The following is a 19683-nucleotide window of genomic DNA, read 5'->3' on the forward strand; positions in this document are numbered from 1 at the left end:
CTTCCACGACCCTTCAGACAAGCAAGAGCAATTGCCTCTCAACACCCAACTCTCGCCAGGTTTTATCTCTCATTAAAAGACCCCCAGCACCTGCCGTCCAGGGGGTCCCAGGAGCATATCAGTTCCAGTTGGCATTTGCTGTTGCATTTGACTCTGTGGAAACTTGCCATGTGCATCCCACGTTATAGCAGAGAGTCGTGCTTTGCTTTCCACAGTAAATTGGGTATTTGGTGTTAAGTGCCCAGACCCTGCTTAATGGCAGCTCTGTCCACCCCCTGCTTAGCCCCCAGCACCATCCGCCTCACCTTCACCCTCTGCTCCAGCGGCCATAGAAAGGGCATGTAGTAGGAACAGCACAGACCTGTGTGGCAGGGGCAGTGAGGGACAAGGACCAGCGGTGTCTTTAGCTAGTGCTGTGTCCTCAGCCGAGCCAGTTTCCCTCTCTGGGTCTTTGAAGGAATTGCACCAGAATCCGTGGATTCCAAGCCTGTTAGCCTCAATAAGAACCTAGCCATCCTGCGGGGTGCAGCGGCTCACGCTGGTAATCCCAGCACTTTGGGAGGCCTAGGCAGGCAGATCACTGAAGGCTGGGAGTTCAAAACCAGCCTGGCCAACATGGTGAAACCCCTTCTCTACTAAAAATACAAAAATTAGCCGGGAGTGACAGCGCATGCCTGTAATCCCAGCTACTCAGGAGGCTAAGGCAGGAGAATCGCCTGAACCCGGAAGGCGGAGCTTGCGGTGAGCCCAGATGGTACTACTGCCCTCCAGTCTGGGTAACAGAGTGAGACTCCATCTAAAAAAAAAAAAAAAAAAAGACCTAGCCACCCACTCCTTTCTTTCAAACATGTTGTGCAGGGCCCCAGTATGTGACAGATAAAAGGAGCAGCTGCTCTGATCAGTCAGTGCAGAGAAGCACAGAGCCCCGCTACCTGTGCTTTGGGGGTGGGGCATGCTGGGATCCTTCTGAGACAAGTTGAGTCAGAGCGCAGCTGGGCTCCACCTCTGCGCCTCCCGCCCCACTGGCAGGCGGATGGAGGTGGGAGGTGGACAGCCCCTCCTCCTTGCTCTGCAATGGGGAGCCCCCCCCAAGGCCTCCTGCAGCAGTGGGGGAGGTGAGGGGCTCAGGGGCTCAGAGGCTCAGCTCCCCCAGGGAGGGGCAGGGGCCGAGCTGCACTCATGTCCATCCCCTCGGCCCATTGCGGGGCACTCAGTGAATGCCCTTCTGAGGCACTGCCTTCAAGGCCTTGGCAGCATCTAGGCCGGGTGGGGAAACCCCGGGGAGCTGTGGGAATGGATGATAGTGAACAAGAGCGACTGCTCTGGGGCCCTGCCCCAAGGGTGAGTTCATGCCTCTAAGAGGAAGAGGCAGGCTCCTTTTTCAGACACCTGCCTTTCCTCGCCACTTCCACTGCTCACTCCCAGAGCCCGCTTTTTATCCTGTTTCCATGACAACATGCTTCCCTCCCTCCTTCTCCCGGATGCAGGGGAAGTTCTTCAGGTGTACTGACTTGTCCAAGATGACAGAGGAGGAGTGCAGGTACACGGGGCAGGGAGCGGGGTGGGACGGTCACGGGGCAGGGAGCGGGGTGGGACAGTCATGGGGCAGGGAGCACGGTGGGCGGTCACGGGGCAGGGGACTGTGTGTCAGTGTATGGTGGTCCTTCAAACTGGAAACCGGGGAAGCTTGGCCTTTAGGCCTAGGAGGAATACTCACAGAGGCCCCTTTCCTCGGGGTCTCCCAGCGGTGTCCCCTCGGGTCCCAGATCCGGACCTTCATGTCTCCTGCACACTCTCTGCCCGAGGCCCAGAGGATGTGGTAGGGCGAGGCGGCCCAGACGTGCCCTGTGCAGTGACTGGGCCTCCCTGCCACAGGGGCTACTACTATGTGTACAAGGACGGGGACCCCACGCAGATAGAGCTGCGCCGTCGCGAGTGGGTACACAGCGACTTCCACTTCGACAATGTCCTCTCAGCCATGATGTCCCTCTTCACGGTCTCCACCTTCGAGGGCTGGCCTCAGTGAGTGAGGGCTGGGGCCTGGGTCCCTCTCGGGCTTGGGCTGCTCGGACCAGGCAGCCAGCCTGCCCTTCAGCAGCCCGCACGGTGCTACTGCTCCCTGTGGCAGCTGCCCACCAAACCCCAAACCCCACTGACTCTTTGATGGTGTGTTGACTGATCACTCCAAAGTAGGCCTGAGCCGGGGGGCTCTGACAAAATGTACCCAGTCCCCCATAGGTGTATGACTCTCTGCCCACAGGGAACCCTACTGATTAATGGGAAAGCCTCTGGAAAGGCAGGGCCATTCCAGGATTGGGTCTGGTCTTCCCTGGCCCCATCCTAACTCCTGTCTTTTTTTTTTTTGAGATGGAGTTTCGCTCTTGTTACCCAGTCTGGAGTGCAATGGCGTGATCTCGGCTCACCGCAGCCTCCGCCTCCTGGGTTCAGGCAATTCTCCTGCCTCAGCCTCCTGAGTAGCTGGGATTATAGGCATGTGCCACCATGCCCAGCTAATGTTTTGTATTTTTAGTAGAGACGGGGTTTCACCATGTTGACCAGGATGGTCTCGATCTCTCGACCTCGTGATCCACCCGCCTCGGCCTCCCAAAGTGCTGGGATTACAGGCTTGAGCCACCGCGCCCGGCCTAACTCCTGTCTTATAACTTGACCGTTGAGAAGGCTCTCTTGGTTCTCCACAGCCAGTGGGATAAAGTCCATCCTTCCTCGCCTGACCCTTCCTTGTCACCCCGCCCAGCCTGTCCTCTCTGCTCCGCCCACCCCAGGCTGCTGTACAAGGCCATAGACTCCAATGGGGAGGATGTGGGTCCCATCTACAACAACCGTGTGGAGATGGCCGTCTTCTTCATCATCTACATCATCCTCATTGCCTTCTTCATGATGAACATCTTCGTGGGCTTTGTCATTGTCACCTTCCAGGAGCAGGGGGAGACCGAGTACAAGAACTGTGAGCTGGACAAGAACCAGGTGCCCGGTCCGCCGGCCAGAGGTGGAGGGCAGAGCTTCAGCAGCCTCCTGCTGCCCAAGCCCTAGGTCTAGCCGGCAAAGAGAGGCCTAGGGGTGACCCCAGAACCTGCATGTGATGCCAAGCCCTACCCTATCTCCAACCTGAAGCAATACAAGTTGGTAGAGTGGGTCTTCTCATGGAACCTCATGATGCCCAGAGAGAGGAAGCCCTTCAGACCCCTGGGCTAGTCTACAGACCCATGGGAATGGGCTGTGATAACTCAGGGGGAACCCAAGAGCCCAACAGGATTCTTCCGCTAAACAGTGCAGAGTCCTCAGCCACAGCCCCTGGCCACAGCTGCTCCTGACTTGCCCGTCAAGCCCATGGTGTGGGTGTGGAGAGGGAGGGAGCGAGGGGCCTCTCGGTGCTGGTGCTGACCTGTCCTGTGGTGTATGTTGCAGCGCCAATGTGTACAGTATGCCCTGAAGGCCCGCCCACTGAGGTGCTACATTCCCAAAAACCCATACCAGTACCAGGTGTGGTACATTGTCACCTCCTCCTACTTTGAATACCTAATGTTTGCCCTCATCATGCTCAACACCATCTGCCTGGGTATGCAGGTAAGGGCTCCCCAGGAGACAGATGTCTGATCAGCCTGGGGCCAAGGGTAGGGTGGGTAGGGAAGGGTGGGAAGGGCAGGGTGGGAAGCTCAGGGTGGGAAGGGCAGGGTGGGAAGCTCAGGGTGGGAAGGGCAGGGTGGGTAGGGCAAGATAGCCCGGATTCCCTCAGTAGACATTGCCTGTGTACTCTGTGATGAGGCACTACATGGAATACACAATTGAACTGTGCCCAGGCCTTGTCACCAGGCTTTTACGGTTTATGAAGGAGGTAATTGAAGCGTAAAAACAGTAGGGTAATTCTGCAAACATAAGAGAGCTACCACAGAAGGAGGAGAAAGGGTGGGAAGTAGAAAGTGCTTCCTCTGTTTTTCTTCTGCTGTTGCAAATCTGGATGGTTGAGTTGGCTGGAATCTTGGCTCTGGTCCCAAGAAAAATGGGTTTAGTATTTGCAGAACAGGTGTCTCTCTTGGGAGCCAAGCACCCTTCATAGACAATATCTTAACGATCAGCATCGTTACCAAGCCTTGATTAAGCATCTGATTCCTTAAGCCCTGTATGAAGAGGATGGTACAGCTAGGCTCCCTGCTCTTAGAAGCCCAAGACATGCCCAATGATGAGAACGCACATTGCTAGGTCACGGTGATATGGAAAGACAGTCACTGAGCTGGGAGGCCCAGATCGCAGAGGATCACCAGCACTGGCTGTGTTGGGGGTTGAGTCAGGCAGAACTGGGCAGTCCTGTCAAGGCAGGGCAGGGTGGAGGCAGCCATCAGATCCTTCCGAACTACCTGGAAGGTTTTGTGGAAAAGGTAGAATTTCCTCCACTTTCTAATAAACAGGAAGAGATCCCTGGGAAAACTTACAAGGAAATAGGGAGGGTCATGGTGGTGGGTCACAGGGCCTCACCATCGTGCCTTACCATCATCACAGGGGGCGGTGTGCAGACACAGTAAGCTTGGTGAGCTCTCAGTTTCCCACTAGTAGCCAGTGGTAACACGGACTGCAGAACCCAGGCGTCTTGTTTCCCAGTCCTGCGCCCAAATGACTAAATAGAACCGGTCACAGAGCCCTGCCTGGACGACCTACCCTCCTGGTCACCCCAGAGCCAATATGTCAACAGGCTCTGGCCTGGCAGCCCCGCACGTAAATGAACGTGCTCAGTGGGATTTGGAATTGGAGCCCCCTCCCCTCCTGTGTTACCTCGTTTGTGGCGGTGGGGTAGAAGGAGGGTGTTCATAAAATTTGGTGGAATTCAGGGGATTGCTAAAGCAGCTCCTAGTTTTCTAAGCTAAAACGAGGTGAGCAGGGGGCCCAAGGGTTGGGGGCTGCCCGGGAAGAGGCAGGGGCTCTGGGAATGCAATCTGCAGGGTGGGCAAGCCAAGACCCCTGACCCACCGCTCCCATGTCCCCTCCACAGCACTACAACCAGTCAGAGCAGATGAACCAAATCTCAGACATTCTCAACGTGGCCTTCACCATCATCTTCACCCTGGAGATGATCCTCAAGCTCATGGCCTTCAAGGCCAGGGTGAGTGTGGGGCCACAGAGCCAGATGAGCAGCTGGGGTGGGCGGGGAGGGTGAGGCCTTCCAGTGGAACTCCACGTCCATCCCTCAGCCTATCAGGGGCCCTCTGCCCAGCACTTCTGCTCCCAACTTGCTCACTCCTTTGCCCACTTCCACCTTCGGACACAGGGCAGGCAAATCTTCAGGCGGCCAGAATGGAGCAATAACAGGAAGACTCTGGGCGCCTCTTCCCTACGCTTTCTCTGAGCTTCTCTTACATTCTAGCCTTCCCTGAAGTTTCTGAAGAACAGGCCCAGGGCTGGGGGAAGATCTCGCCCCTGTCTTTGGTTCTCAAGTCCATTGCCATGGTTTGCAGCACAGTCCTGTCAGTTTTGCACTGCCAGGACCCAGATAGGATGCTAAGTGAGGTTCAGAGGGTGAAAGAGATGTTTCTCTGGACCAGGACCCCAGCAATTCTCCCCTCCCCTCCCACCATTTTCTGCTCTGGAGGAAAGGAAATGAAGAGCCAAGGGGAGAGGAGTGTCAGAGTTGGGGGGCTCACTGGGGCACCAGTGGGAGGTGGAGTCACGGGCGCCCCACCTCGGCCTGACCCACAGCTCCACATTAGCTCGGGTGAGACACGTGCTCTGCCAGCAGCCAGAGCTCCTTCCTCCCAAAGCTCACACCCTCACTCTCCCATCCTTTTCCTTCCCAGGGCTACTTTGGAGACCCCTGGAACGTGTTTGACTTCCTGATTGTCATTGGCAGCATCATCGATGTCATCCTCAGCGAGATTGACGTGAGTATCACGCAGACAGAGCCATCACTAGGGTGGGTCCAGGAGCACATGTTCAGTCCACATATATCTGTGGGGTGCCCACTGTGTATTCAACGTGGAACTCCCCAGAGGTTACAAAGATGGAATGACAAGTCGTGGCTTCTGCCCTCAAGGGGCTACCATCCTGCAGGGCAGAGAGATCACTCACATCCCAGGTGGACATCATGGGTGTACCTACTGCACTACCAGAGGCAAGAGCTGTAATGGAAAGGAGAGTCGTGGGGTGGTCAGAGAAGGCTTCATGGAGGTGGTGCCATCTGCCTGAAGGAAAGGGAGGTGGTAACTGGAGCTGGAAAGGAGAGCAAGCACCTCAGGCAGGGGTACTGTAGGAAAGGCACAGAGCAGGAAATGCAAAGAAGGTTCAGCACATGCTGAGTGGTCCGGTTTATCGGAAGCGTAAAAACATGCAGAGGAGAGAAGCGGGAGGGCAAGGCTGGAGAGGTAAGCAGTGAGGGAGGCCTGAGTTTTATAGGGCAGGCAGTGGGAAGGCACTAAAAGTTTTTGAACCGGGCAGTGGGAGGATTAGAGTCCTACTTCTTTAAAAAAAAAAAAAAAAAAAAACAACTTTTGGCCAGGCATGGTAATCCCAGCACTTTGGGAGGCCAAAGCAGGTGGATCATGAGGTCAGGAGTTCAAGACCAGCCTGGCCAAGATGGTGAAGCCCTATCTCTACTAAAAGTACAAAAATTAGCCAGTCGTGGTGGCGGGTGCCTGTAATCCCAGCTACTCAGGAAGATGAGGCAGGAGAATTGCTTGAACCCGGGAGGTGGAGGTTACAGTGAGCTGAGATCATGCCATTGCACTCCAGCCTGGGTGACAGAGTGAGACTCCATCTCAAAAAAAAAAAAAAAGAAAAAAAGAAAGAAAGTTTTTGGTAATATAAAGATGGGGTCTCTCTGTTGCCCAGGCTGGTCTCCAACTCCTGGGCTCAAGTGATCCATCTGCCTCAGCCTCCCAAAGTGCTGCGATTACAGGTGTGAGCCACCACACTGAGCCCTTAGAACCCTGCTTCTAAAGAATTAATCTGGGCCGGGCACAGTGGCTCACCTCTGTAATCTTGGCACTTTGGGAGGCCAAGGCAGGTGGATCATGAGGTTAGGAGTTCGAGACCAGCCTGACCAACATGATGAACCCCATCTCTACTAAAAATACAAAAATTAGCTGGGCATGGTGACACACACCTGTAATCCCAGCTACTCAGAAGGCTGAGGCAAGAGAATTGCCTGAACCTGGGAGGCAGAGGTTGCAGTGAGCCAAAATCATGCCACTGTACTCCAGCCTGGGTGACAGAGTGAGACTTCATCTCAAGAAGAAAAAAAAAGTTAATCTGGAAGTGAGTGACAGGAAGTGAGAATGACTAAACTCAGGAGACCCAGTCAGAAGACTCACTCATTTACTTCTCAAGTATGTACCGAGTATCTCCCATGTGCCAGGTATGGTTGTGCTGCCTGGGGTACAGCAGAGAACAAAATTGTGGAACAAACTGGCAATACATAAATCAATCTCTGATAAGACAGGTGTGACAAATACATAGTATTATACAGACACAGAAAGGGAGTTAGGGGCTTAGAGTGGAAGAGAATGGGAGGGTGGTGTCCAGATGACACTGGAGCAGAAACCTGAAGAGAGCAAGGGACTGAGCCAGGGTGTCGGCAGAAGAAGACAGCAGTGCGAAGGCCCTGCAGCAGGTTGTGCTTGCTGAGTTTGGGACGAGCAGGAGGCCCTTGTAGCTGGAGAGAATGGTGGAGATGAAGTGAGAGAGAGAAGGCAGGGGCAGGATCATCTAGGCCTTTGAAGGCCACGGTCACGATCTTGGATTTTATTCTGAGGGAGACGAGAGCCCTTTGGAGGGTTTAAGTGTGAACGGACTTTAGTTCTAAAACAATCACTGTGGCTGCTGTGTTGAGAACAAGCTCAACCTTAGGGGACGCGAGGGCTGACCCAGAGAGAGCAGTCAGGGGGTTCCCACAGTGATCCAGATGAGAGGCGAAGGGGGCCGGGCTGCCTGTGGAGGACGTGAGAAGGGGCCAGCACCTAGATCTGTTTTGAAGGCTGAGCTGAGAGGAAGGCAGATGGCCCAGGATCTGGACTAAGGGGTTGAGGCCTTGGAGGTGGAATGGGAAACAGCAGCAAGACCTGCCTTGTGAGGGGCATGAAAGGAGCAGGGAGGCAGTTCCAGCCGGAGAGGGTCACATTCACGATCTCAGAAGCTGTCCAGGCGCAGTGGCTCACGCCTGTAATCCCAGCACTTTGGGAGGCTGAGGTGGGTGGATCACAAGGTCAGGGGTTCGAGACCCGCCTGGCCACTATGACGAAACTTCATCTCTACTAAAATTACCAAAAAAAAATTAGCCGGGCATGGTGGCAGGTGCCTGTAGTCCCAGCTACTTGGAAGGCTGAAGGCAGGAGAATCGCCTGAACGCAGCAGGTGAAGGTTGCAGTGAGCTGAGATCGCACCACTGCACTCCAGCCTGGGTGACAAAGCGAGACTCCATCTCAAAAAAAAAAAAGGGAGCCGGGCGCGGTGGCTCAAGCCTGTAATCCCAGCACTTTGGGAGGCCGAGGCGGGTGGATCACAAGGTCGAGAGATCGAGACCATCCTGGTCAACATGGTAAAACCCCGTCTCTACTAAAAATACAAAAAAATTAGCTGGGCATGGTGGCGCGTGCCTGTAATCCCAGCTACTCAGGAAGCTGAGGCAGGAGAATTGCCTGAACCCAGGAGGCGGAGGTTGCGGTGAGCCGAGATCGCGCCATTGCACTCCAGCCTGGGTAACAAGAGTGAAACTCTGTCTCAAAAAAAAAAAAAAAGATCGTAGAAGCCGAGCCCGCCAGAGGCTGCCTTGCCAAGGGTCTGCAGGTGAAGGTGGCTGCAGTGAAGGAGGGTGGAGGCAATGCGAGAATCGGAGGCCGAAATAAAAAAACAGTTGCTCTGGTGTCATCCTGGGAGGGACACAGTGAAAGAGAGAAAGACGAGCAGTCTTCTTTCTGAGCCATGGTGGGATGTTACCCCAGAGCTGGCTGATCTGGCCATGAGGGATCCCAGCACTTTGGAAGGCCGAGGTAGGTGCATCACGAGGTCAGGAGTTCAAGACCAGGGCTTTCTTCTGAACTACCCACTGCTCAACAGAAAGCCCTTAGGCTGTGCCAGCCCAGGGGTGAACCTTAGGCTGGGTTGGGGGTAGGGGTGCAAGGGTCAGCACTGGAGTTGCCTCAGGTGGGATGTGGGTGAGACAAACAGCTGAGTTAAAGTCTGGCGTCTCTGAAGACTCCTAAAGGCTGAGCCCTGGCAGGGAGTGGGGACTTGGCTGCCTCACCGGCTGTCTGATGTGCTAGAGTGGGGGCCCTGTTCACCCACTATGCACAGGACAGTGACAGACAACCCCATCTGCTCAGATCCACTGGGGCCCTGAGCCAGAGAGGGGCAGGGTGGGCTCTGAGCAAAACCGTGTGTGTGTGTGTGTGTGTGTGTGTGTGTGTGTGTGTGTGTATGTGTGTATTTCCATCCGTGCTCAGTTTTTGCTGGGAAATAGTATTCCAAAAGGCTTCGTGGTTGACAGCAGCACTTCTCACCAGCACAGCCAGAGCAGAGAAATCCAAACAGCCAAAATAAACAGCCTAAACTAAAAATTTTTACTTCTTAAAATTTGAGGTCTGTGGAGGGGAAGCCTGGATAAATCAAAACAGTTTCTTTGGTGATGGAGGCCAGGAGGGCGTCACTGGGTTTTGTTATTTGATTTTTCAAGAGTAGCGGAGGCCTCTTACAAGTAGTGTTTGCTTAAAGTCACATGAAGATTGATTTAGATACCTGATGTACCAACCAGGGAAAGGACTACGGGAGCACACTGTTTAGAACTTTCTGCGAAGACAGAAATGGCCTGCCCTGTCCAGTAGAGTAGCCGCTAGCCACAGATGTCTGCTGGTCACTGGAAAGGCGGCTAGATGCACTGAGGAACCGGATTCTCTGGTTTTATTTAATTGGCATTGTATTCAAATGGCGACATGTGGCTAGTGGCTACCGTGTTGGATAGCACAGGTATAGAACAGTGGTTGTCATCCTCACTTGCAAATGACAATCACCTTCGGTGCATTTAAACTTCTGGACCAGCACCCATCCCCTAGAAGCTGACTGAATTGTCCTGGGGGGACACCCAGCAAAGGTCTATGTATTTTTCGAGTTCTCCAGGTGATTCTGACATGCAGCAAGGCTTGAGAACCAGCAGTCCAGGGAAAGTCTGCCCCAAACAGTGTTGTTTAATGGGGAGACCAGTATGCCAGGGATCAGTCTACCTGTAGAAAAGTGGGAGATAAAACATGACTTCTTTTGAGCCAAGGCTCCAGAATAAGGTCTTCCTATGAAGAATGACCCAAGGAAGTAAACAGGAAAAAACTGCTCCCACACACCTGCCCACCTGCTCTTTAGGAGCCTGATTACTGAGATAAGCCTTGGTCCCAGGTCCAGTCCGGGGCCGAGAAACATCTGCTGTGGGGATCTCAGATTCCCCAAGAGGAGCTGTGCCCCTGGGAGATGGGACTTCCGAAGGGGCCTTGGCCTCGGGGTGCTACAGATGTGAATCCACTTACAATGAGCAGGCATTTTCCAATGCACCCTAGTCGGGGATGTCCCCAGCATCACGGAACCCAAACGCATGAGAAAAACCCCGAGCCCTTGCCACGGGTAGCGGCGTCTCCAACATGAGAAGGGACCTGTCTGTGCCCAGCCTTCCCTCCCTTCTCATTTCCTCGTCCCCCGCCTCCTGCCTCACAGTTCCCACAGAGCTTGAGTCCTCACTCCCACCCGCCCCACCCCGATTGACAGCCTTGTGGGGTCTTCAGTCCCTGCCTCTCTTTTTCTCTTTAACTCTTCTGTGTGTCTGTCCTTTCTGACACGTCTTTTCACGTCCCTCCCATGTGTCCCTCCTCCTCTCTCTCTCCTCTCCTTCCCCTCCCCTCGTCTCTTTTCTCCACAGACTTTCCTGGCCTCCAGCGGGGGACTGTATTGCCTGGGTGGAGGCTGCGGGAACGTTGTAATTTCGGGCTGCACGAGCCTGCCCAGCACGCTCACCAGCTCCCGCTGCCACTTGCATGCATGGGCCTGGCTGCGTGGATTGCATGGGGTGGATCAGCACTCAGGGCTCCCTCCCCAGGGCAGGCCCCAGTCTAGGCTGGGGCGGGGGCAGAGGCTCTGCAGTCAAGTGTGCATGGGTATAGTGGCTTCCTCAGAGCCCTGGGAGACGGAGTGCCGGTTCTCTCTGGCACCTTCTCTGCGGATGGAAACACAGTCCAGAGAGAACTGTGATCGCTGGCAAAGGACCTTAGTGACAGTTTATTCGGCACAAGGCCTTTGAGGACACAGGAAGCAGAGCAGGGACGGCTCTCCCCTTCCAGAGTAATTCGTGTGTCTAAAGCTGGCACAAGATTAGAGGCTTGCCTGGCTTAGAACAGCCGCGTGCAGGGTGGGAGTGATGGGGAGTAGCCACATTGAGTTTATGGAAATAGAGCAGCCAAGCTTTGGGAAACCTTTGCAATGGGTGGACGCCGGGGGAGGTGCCCTAGGAGGGCCACCAGAGTCTTCGACTCAGTGGCCGCTCGAGGAGATTGTGAGATGCGGAGGAGGCCCCAGAGGGCGGGCAGTGGGCCCAGGTGCAGCCGCATCCCAGGGCGATCCCTGCCACTGCTCCCAAGCGTGGGCTCACCACGCTGCCCGGTGCCCCATGTGCTCTTCCCTGCCTCCCAGCTGAACTGCCCCAGAGCCCTGCGCCCAAGGGTGGCCCCATACGAGTGGACAACAGGGGCTTCTGCGTGGGGCTGGAGCTCCTCCCTGTCACCAACGTCTCCCCAACACACACAGTGCACCTCCCTCCCCGCCCTGCCCCTTACCCCTCTGAGGTGCTGCCCCCGGACTGACCTCTGGGGCTGCTGCCCAGCAGGACCCAGACGAGAGTGCCCGCATCTCCAGTGCCTTCTTCCGTCTGTTCCGAGTCATGAGGCTGATCAAGCTGCTGAGCCGGGCAGAGGGAGTGCGCACCCTCCTGTGGACGTTCATCAAGTCCTTCCAGGTGCAACAGGGACCCTGGAAAGTGGGCGGATCTGGGGAGGCCACTAGGGACATCTGGTGTGGGCCCCTGGGGAGCCGGGGGCAAGGCAGAGCCCTGGGGAGCTAAGGGAGGGCAGGGCTGCAGACACACAGTGGAGCCCTAAGACACTGGCTGAAGCTCCCACCCGCCCCGCAGGCCCTGCCCTACGTGGCTCTGCTCATCGTCATGCTCTTCTTCATCTACGCCGTCATCGGCATGCAGGTGAGAGGCAGGTGGGCCCGGGCCAAAGCACGGATCTTGGCCAAGTGAGAGGGTCATCCGTGCAGCCTGAGCAGCACTCGGACTGGGCCCTCTGCCCTCCCTGCCTTGCTCAGGAGAAAGGAGGGGCACCTCCCTGATCCTGGATGGTGGGAGTGTCAGATGCTTGGATGCCATCCAGGAGAAACCTGCACATGTGGATGGACAGCAGGGGACAGGCTGTGTCTCTAAGGCCCGATCGGAGGCCTGGGTGGCCTCTGTCCACCCTCCCCTGAGAGTCCTTCCCCGACACATTGACTCACTGGGTCCACTTGTGGCTGGGAAAACTGGTCTACCCTCCTGCTTTTCGTTGGCTTGCTGGGAAGAACTTCACCTGACCTAGAAAATAATTCCGTTTTCTTGGCTTCAGGTCTGATGTGGCCTGCAATGATGGGAATTGGGGGAAGTGCGGGCAAAGGTAGAGGGCAGGCAGGAGAAGGCCGTGGGAGATAAGCTGAGGGGGCACTTTCCTCTAGGCTCCACAGTCAGGGCTCCCTCTTTGTGACTTGCAGATGTTTGGGAAGATCGCCTTGGTGGATGGGACCCAAATAAACCGGAACAACAACTTCCAGACCTTCCCGCAAGCTGTGCTGCTGCTCTTCAGGCACGAATCTCCCACCGCCCGCCGCCCCGCCCTGATCCCACTGCCCAGTCCAGACTCTGCTCTGTTCTAATCTGCACTGGAGGCAGATGACACTCAGAAGGGTCCCCTGCTTGGCTGCATGCTCTGCTGTCACTGTCTTAAAGATATCCATCGTTTTTGAGCAGGTGGCCCCACAGCTGTATTTTGCACTGGGCTCCTCCTCTGAGTGACATGCAGCATTTCACCCCCATCTCATCCCCATGAAGCAAGAGACAGAGGTCAAATATCTTCTCCTGGACACTGGACATTTGTCCTTGTAGCTCCCAGAGCATGAGCAGGAATGTGGGGAAAGGCAGAGCAAAGAGCCAGTTGGGGTGGGGGCAGTGCCACAGGTAGGTGCAGGGTTCTTCCTTGGCCAGGACACAGGAGCTGGAGCTAGGATTGCAACCGAAGATCCGGTGCCGCAGGCCTGCTGGGTGTGCAGGAGCCAGGCAGGAGAGGTGAGCTCCCTGGCCCGCAGTGGAATGCTCCCCTGAGACCAGATGAGGCCTAGGGACCCCCCCACCCACCCCACAGCCCCTTCTCAGCACGGCTTGTCGAAGGCTCCATGAGGTCATAGCAGCCTGCCGCCGTTATGGCCTGAGAGGAGACCGCCACCTCGCCGTGTGCAGGCAGAGATTCCCACCTCGCCCCTGGCTCTGCACCTCAATTCCAACTCTGAGCCCCCCTGCATTACCTGCTCCAGGAAGGAAGGGAGTACCTGAAATGAGCCAGTGATTAAACACAAAGCCATGGGAAATTATGCCATCAGGCTGGATGTGACTAGGGGAGACATTTCTTCCCAGCTGGCAAGGTGGAGGGAGGTTACCTACAGAGCAGGTCGTAGCAGTTACTGGAAAAAATACAAACACGTCATGCATATGCACCTCGATGCATTGAGAGTCTTCACTCGCCAGAGACACATTCACAGGTGTGAGATCTAAGAGCTACTTTTGTGACTCAGCCAGACTGAGTGGCAGCTGAATTCAGCCAGTTGGGTTCAACTGTGGGGTCAGCTCAGAGAGCGGAGTCAGTTCACCTCCCTGAGGCCTCCGTGACATCTGACCCTGCCTCGCTTTGGTCAGAACAGTGCAGCCCTCTAGTAACTTGAATCGTAGACTGATTTGGCCCTCTTCTCTAAAGTTCAGCTCCTGCTTGTAACACCCCATGGGGGCTGCGGCACAGAGGGGAAACTGAGACCCAGCTCACACTGCGCCACACGGTGAACGTGGACCTCCCGACTTCCGGGCAGTAGCCCCAGTTTGCTCATCTGTCCGCACCCTGCTCCCTCCTGGCTGCCAGCCTCCTGTGGGGCCAAGCAGGAGCAGATAGGTGACAGGAGCCTCTTCTGTCCTCCAGGTGTGCAACAGGGGAGGCCTGGCAGGAGATCCTCCTGGCCTGCAGCTATGGGAAGCTGTGTGATCCGGAGTCCGAGTATGCCCCCGGGGAGGAGTATACCTGTGGCACCAACTTTGCGTATTACTACTTCATCAGCTTCTACATGCTCTGCGCCTTCCTGGTGAGACGCTGCGGGCCTGCGGGGCAGGGAGACGGCTCTGATGAGCCGAGGCAGGAGGGAGCCTGCCTGCTCCTTCCTGGCCAGCTTCCGCCTGTCCTGGGATTCATCTGAGGGACGCAGGAAGCTCTAGTTAGGTTGTCCCGGTTCTGGTTATCCCAAGTGTGGCTTTGATTCCTGGGTGCTTTTTCACGCTAAGAGAGGTTGCCAAAAGTTCTTACCGTCTTTTGTTTTGGTTAGCACTTTATCAAAAGGAATTGAACAAGGCCAGAGGGCACTGACTGTGCAAGAGCACAGAGCATTGCTGTGTGTGTGACGTGGGTGGCTCAGAAGGGCTAGAACCGAGGGCACAGGTAGCAAGAGGTTGTGGACATGGCCCCCTCCCAGCTCCCCCTCCTATCCCTGTACCTACTGCCTTCTGGGTAGGAATGCTTGGTTCTTCTCTGGCAGGTCATCAACCTCTTTGTGGCTGTCATCATGGACAATTTTGACTATCTCACCCGGGACTGGTCCATCCTGGGCCCTCATCACCTGGATGAGTTCAAGGCCATCTGGGCAGAGTATGACCCGGAGGCTAAGTGAGTCCAGTCTGTAGGCTCTGACCCTTCCTAGCATCTGTCCAGTTTATTCAGTATGAGTGGGCTTCTCCTTCTCCCCTCACCTATCCAGGGTCTCAGATCAGAGAATCAGAGCCTCTCCAGGTGGGAAGGCATCCTACAGCTTCCCAGGGTGGAAACATCCTTGACTTTACTGGGAAATGGTCATCCAAATCCTGTTTGGACACTCCTAGAAGGAAACTCCATACCTCATCAGGAACTGTAGACCCCGAATCAAAGTGCAGTCCTCTGACCAGCAGAATCTGAGCTTGACTAAAATGCAGAGTCCCAGGCCCCGCCCAGACTGACTAAATCAGATTCTTGCATTGCTGTGAACCTGAGTGCATGCAAACGCACTTTAAAGCTTGGCAAGCCGGCTCTCTTACATTCTTTCCCAACAGAAAATACGCTCGTATTTCGTGAATGTTTCCCAGGCATCAGGCACTGTGCTACACACTACTTGTGTCATCTCATTTAGTCCTTCCAACAACCTGTGGCACAGGCCTCCCGACGGTCTCAGTCTCAGAAACTGAGGTTCAGAGAGGTTAAGTAAGTTGCCCTGGGCCACGCAGCTAGTAAGGGATGATGATGCTAAGATTCAGTGCGGTCTGTCTACTGCCTGCAGCAACCATGCTTTAAAATGCCTCCCTCCGCAGGAGCCAAACCCACTTGCCTCTACCAGCCACCCACAAGTCCTCACTCAGCCCTCTGGAGACAGGGGGGAATGTTTCATCTCTTTTTCACAACCAGCCCGTCAAAGAAAAGAGGAAGCCACTATGACCTCCCAAAATGATTTTTCTCAGGCAACACTCACAAGCCGCTTTTTACCACGTTTGTCTTTTGATCTGATCCCCCTGGTTGTCCTGTTTTATGTCTATTCTGGGAGTCATGGTGCCAATGAAAATGAGGTTTCCAGCTCTGGACCAGCCTCTGGAAGTCGGCTTCCACCTCCCTTGATCTATATCCTCTACTTCTATTAATATAGCCCAAGAGCCCCTATTAAAGTGACCAAAACCTAAAAAAGGTCCTGATGGGGAAAATGAGGTCTGGATTGCAGACCTGGAGATCGCATATCTGAGGGAATGCCCCCAAAAAGAGAGCCTATTTTGGGGTGCCCATTTTGCAGACAACAGCGAATCCTAACACTGTCCCTTCTTTTAAAAGGGAGCTGGGCTCCCACTTCCTAAACACAATTGGAAAGTAAGAAAATGCTCCCATTGCCTGGCTCTCCATCCCTTTGCCCATCCTCTGAGTAGAAAGGCTCTCGCAGCGGCGGAGGGTACCAGGTACACAAGTCTCCGTGTCCTCCCGCAGGGGGAGAATCAAGCACCTGGACGTGGTGACCCTGCTGAGAAGGATCCAGCCACCTCTGGGCTTTGGGAAGTTCTGCCCTCATCGGGTAGCTTGTAAGGTAACCAGAGCTGCCAGGGAGAGGTGGCCCCAGGGAGAGGTAGAGTCACCGAGGCACAGGGAAGGTGGTGAGGACCTGATGGAATGAAGCGTTTTAGTGCCGGGATCTCCTGGGTCCCCAAGTTCCTCCAGGAGGGCCTGAAGTCTCGACAATGTCGCCCCAGCTCATCATTCTGTCCCCTCACAAAGGACGTCCTGGTCAGCCGACACCCCCAGCCCTCATGTCCCATCCCCTCCCGGCCCACAGACCGGGTGAGGTTGATCTGCCAAGCTCGGCCTGGTCCCAGCTCAGCAGCAAGCCACTGCCTCTCCCCGCACAGCGGCTGGTGGGCATGAACATGCCCCTGAACAGCGACGGCACGGTCACCTTCAATGCCACACTCTTCGCCCTGGTCCGCACGGCACTCAAGATCAAGACGGAAGGTGAGAGGGCCTTCCAGTGTGAGCCCCCTCCTTTCTCTCAGAGGGTGTTTCTGGCTCAGATTCTGCCAGATTCTCAGAGCTCGGTTGCTCTCAAGAACTGTGGGATGAAGCGGAGGGAGGACCCCAGGCCATGGCCACAAAGCCCTCCTGCCCTCGGAGGCTCGGAGGGAGCCTGAGGGTTCTCTGCAAGGCAAAGATCACCAAGGGTCTGTTCCCACAGGCCTCAGCTGTGTCTGGGGGCCAGAGAAGGGCCAGTGCTAATACAGGGTTCAGGGGTGCCCTGCAGTGTGGCTCTGAGCAGGAGCAGAGAAAGTTCTCAGGCAGTGCTGGGCAGGCTGACGGGAGTCCACATTCGACTCCGCCAAATCACAGGTCCTCAGCTACTGGGAAGACAGGCATGGTGGGAGCAGGGGAAGGAGTCGGGGTGGGGTCTCAGCGTTATCTCTGAGCTCTTACTCAAGGCTCCCACTGCATCAAGTTCAAGGTTCCAGCTGTATCAGGTCCATCCCCACAAAGGGACCATTGCAGGAGTCTGTGACAACCTCAGGGTAAGCTTCCTTAAGAGGGCAAGATGAAGAAGGCCAGGAGTCAGGAGGGAGCAGGTTAGAGCTGCAGCCAGGCTGCCTGGAGGTATTTGGGACAGACCACAGTGCCTGGGGAATTGAAAGATTTTGGAAGACCAGGAGATGACAGCCAGTAAAGCCAAGCACTCTGGGCACTGGAAGCCAAGGCCTGTGGGGAGCATGTACATGACCTAAAGGTTGGGCTGCCTCGGGGGGACAGTGATGCCCTCCCACCATTGCCAGTACCCAGCAAGGCCCTTGCCACAAAAGAAAACTCAGCCAATGCTGCTGAGTGAATGACTGGTTCTCTGAGAGGTTCAGAAAGAACTGGGTGGCCTTGTCAAGTGCAGTTGGTGTGACCTGGATAACTTTGAACTGCTCTGCCTTTCTCCTGCTCCAGGGAACTTTGAGCAGGCTAATGAGGAGCTGAGGGCCATCATCAAGAAGATCTGGAAGAGAACCAGCATGAAGCTCCTGGACCAGGTCATCCCTCCGATAGGAGGTAGGTGCTGCTTTGGGGGACCAGAGTCCAGAAGCAGCCGCAGGATGGGATGGGGAGCTTCTCCAAGGAGCCCCATGGGAATCTGAGAATGGACCAGACCCTCCGTAAATGCCTTAGTAGACCCCATTGGCATCCAGCCTCAGGATAGAGAGCTCTTAATGACCAAGTCAGCAAGACAAGGGGTTGCTCGCGTGCTGGGCCTGATGACAGCTGGCTCCCGCTCTGAATCAGGGTCAGGTTCCCACCAGTCTTCAGGGCATCTCTTGTTGGCTCCTCTGCAGATGATGAGGTGACAGTGGGGAAGTTCTATGCCACGTTCCTCATTCAGGAGCACTTCCGGAAGTTCATGAAGCGCCAGGAGGAGTATTATGGCTATCGGCCCAAGAAGGACATTGTGCAGATTCAGGTAAGCCCAACCCAGGTACGTTCCAAGGAGCCCCCCACTGAGCCAGGTCTCTAGACTCTAGTTATCCTTCCATGTCCTTGAGGGGCCAGTGGTGGAAAAAGAGGTGACAAAGGAGGCCCAGAAGAGTGAAACAATGTCAGAATGGTTCTGGATAGTCCACGATTGAAAATGTTTCAACCTCAAAAAAAAAAGAACCAGGAGCACTTCATCTCTGGGTGAAAGGACCACAGAAAATAGGATTTGTTCGAAGGAGAGACAAATTAGATAAGTACAGTGGTCTCTAGGCTAGGCACGGTGGCTCATGCCTGTAATCCCAGCACTTTGGGGGGCCCAGCCAGGCAGAGCACTTGAGGTCGGGAGTTCAAGACCAGCCTGGCCAACATGACAAAACCCCATCTCCACCAAAAATACAAAAATTAGTTGAGTGTGGAGGCGCATGCCTGTAATCCCAACTGCTTGGGAGGCTGAGGCATGAGAATCGATTGACCCTGGAAGCTGAGGTTGCCCTGAGCTGAGATCACGACACTGCACCCCAGCCTGGGCAACAGAGTGAGACTGTGTCTCAAGGGAAGGGAAGGGGAAGGGAAGCCCTCCTCTTCAGCAGGCAGCTCACTTGGGGTTGGGAGTTCAAAACCAGCTTGGCCAACATGGTGAAACCCCACCTCTACTAAAAATACGAGGATTAGCCGGGCATGTTGGCTCACACCTGTAATCCCAGCTACTCTGGAGACTGAGACAGGAGAATCATTTGAACCCAGGAAGCGGAAGGGAAGGGGAGGGGAGAGGAGGGGAGGGGAGGACAGAGGTCTCTAAAGAAAGGAGGTCTCTGAAGGGCCCTTAAAATGTTCCACTGGACATGGGTCCAGGTGCGGTGGCTTACACCTGTAATCCCAGCACTTTGGGAGGCTGAGAAGGGTGGATCACTTGAAGTCAGGAATCCAGGAACAGCCTGGGCAAGATGGTGGAACCCCATCTCTACTAAAAATGCAAAAATTAGCTGGGCCTGGTGGCATGTACTTGTAATCGCAGCTATTTGGGAGGCTGAAGCAGTAGGATCACATTGTAATGCACATAACTTATAATTTATTAATGCACATAAAATATATTTATAAAATATAGATGCATTTGAGCTATGTGCTCAAAAATTCATTTCAGTGACTATTTTTATTTTGAATAATCTCACACTTTTAAAAAGTTGCAAGTATAATACAAAACCTTTTTTTCCCTAAACCATTTGAGAGTAACTCCAAAATGATGTTCTATCATCCAAAACATGTTAATGCATATTTCAAGGTATTATGTGTGTATTCAAAGCAAAATGTGTATTACAAGAGCATTACCTTGCATAATTTTTCTATGTAACCACAACATAACCAACAAAAT

General features: G+C 54.7%; 1 protein-coding gene across 1 annotated transcript in view; it reads left to right on the plus strand.

Annotated features, from left to right (window-relative positions):
- The window catches only part of CACNA1S (calcium voltage-gated channel subunit alpha1 S), a 75580-nt gene that overhangs the window by 49408 nt on the left and 6489 nt on the right, over nt 1-19683 (plus strand). Inside the window, exons 23-38 of the mRNA XM_003938254.4 lie at nt 1488-1540; nt 1876-2022; nt 2784-2985; nt 3427-3585; nt 5003-5113; nt 5805-5888; nt 10898-10954; nt 11858-11986; nt 12161-12226; nt 12775-12866; nt 14244-14403; nt 14851-14978; nt 16311-16407; nt 16727-16829; nt 17793-17894; nt 18176-18300. Coding sequence (XP_003938303.2) covers nt 1488-1540; nt 1876-2022; nt 2784-2985; nt 3427-3585; nt 5003-5113; nt 5805-5888; nt 10898-10954; nt 11858-11986; nt 12161-12226; nt 12775-12866; nt 14244-14403; nt 14851-14978; nt 16311-16407; nt 16727-16829; nt 17793-17894; nt 18176-18300 — 1815 coding nt within the window. The remainder of the gene's footprint in view (nt 1-1487; nt 1541-1875; nt 2023-2783; nt 2986-3426; nt 3586-5002; nt 5114-5804; nt 5889-10897; nt 10955-11857; nt 11987-12160; nt 12227-12774; nt 12867-14243; nt 14404-14850; nt 14979-16310; nt 16408-16726; nt 16830-17792; nt 17895-18175; nt 18301-19683) is intronic.

This window comes from Saimiri boliviensis, chromosome 14 (genome assembly GCF_048565385.1).
Source record: "Saimiri boliviensis isolate mSaiBol1 chromosome 14, mSaiBol1.pri, whole genome shotgun sequence".
NCBI classification, from domain to species: Eukaryota; Metazoa; Chordata; class Mammalia; order Primates; family Cebidae; genus Saimiri; species Saimiri boliviensis.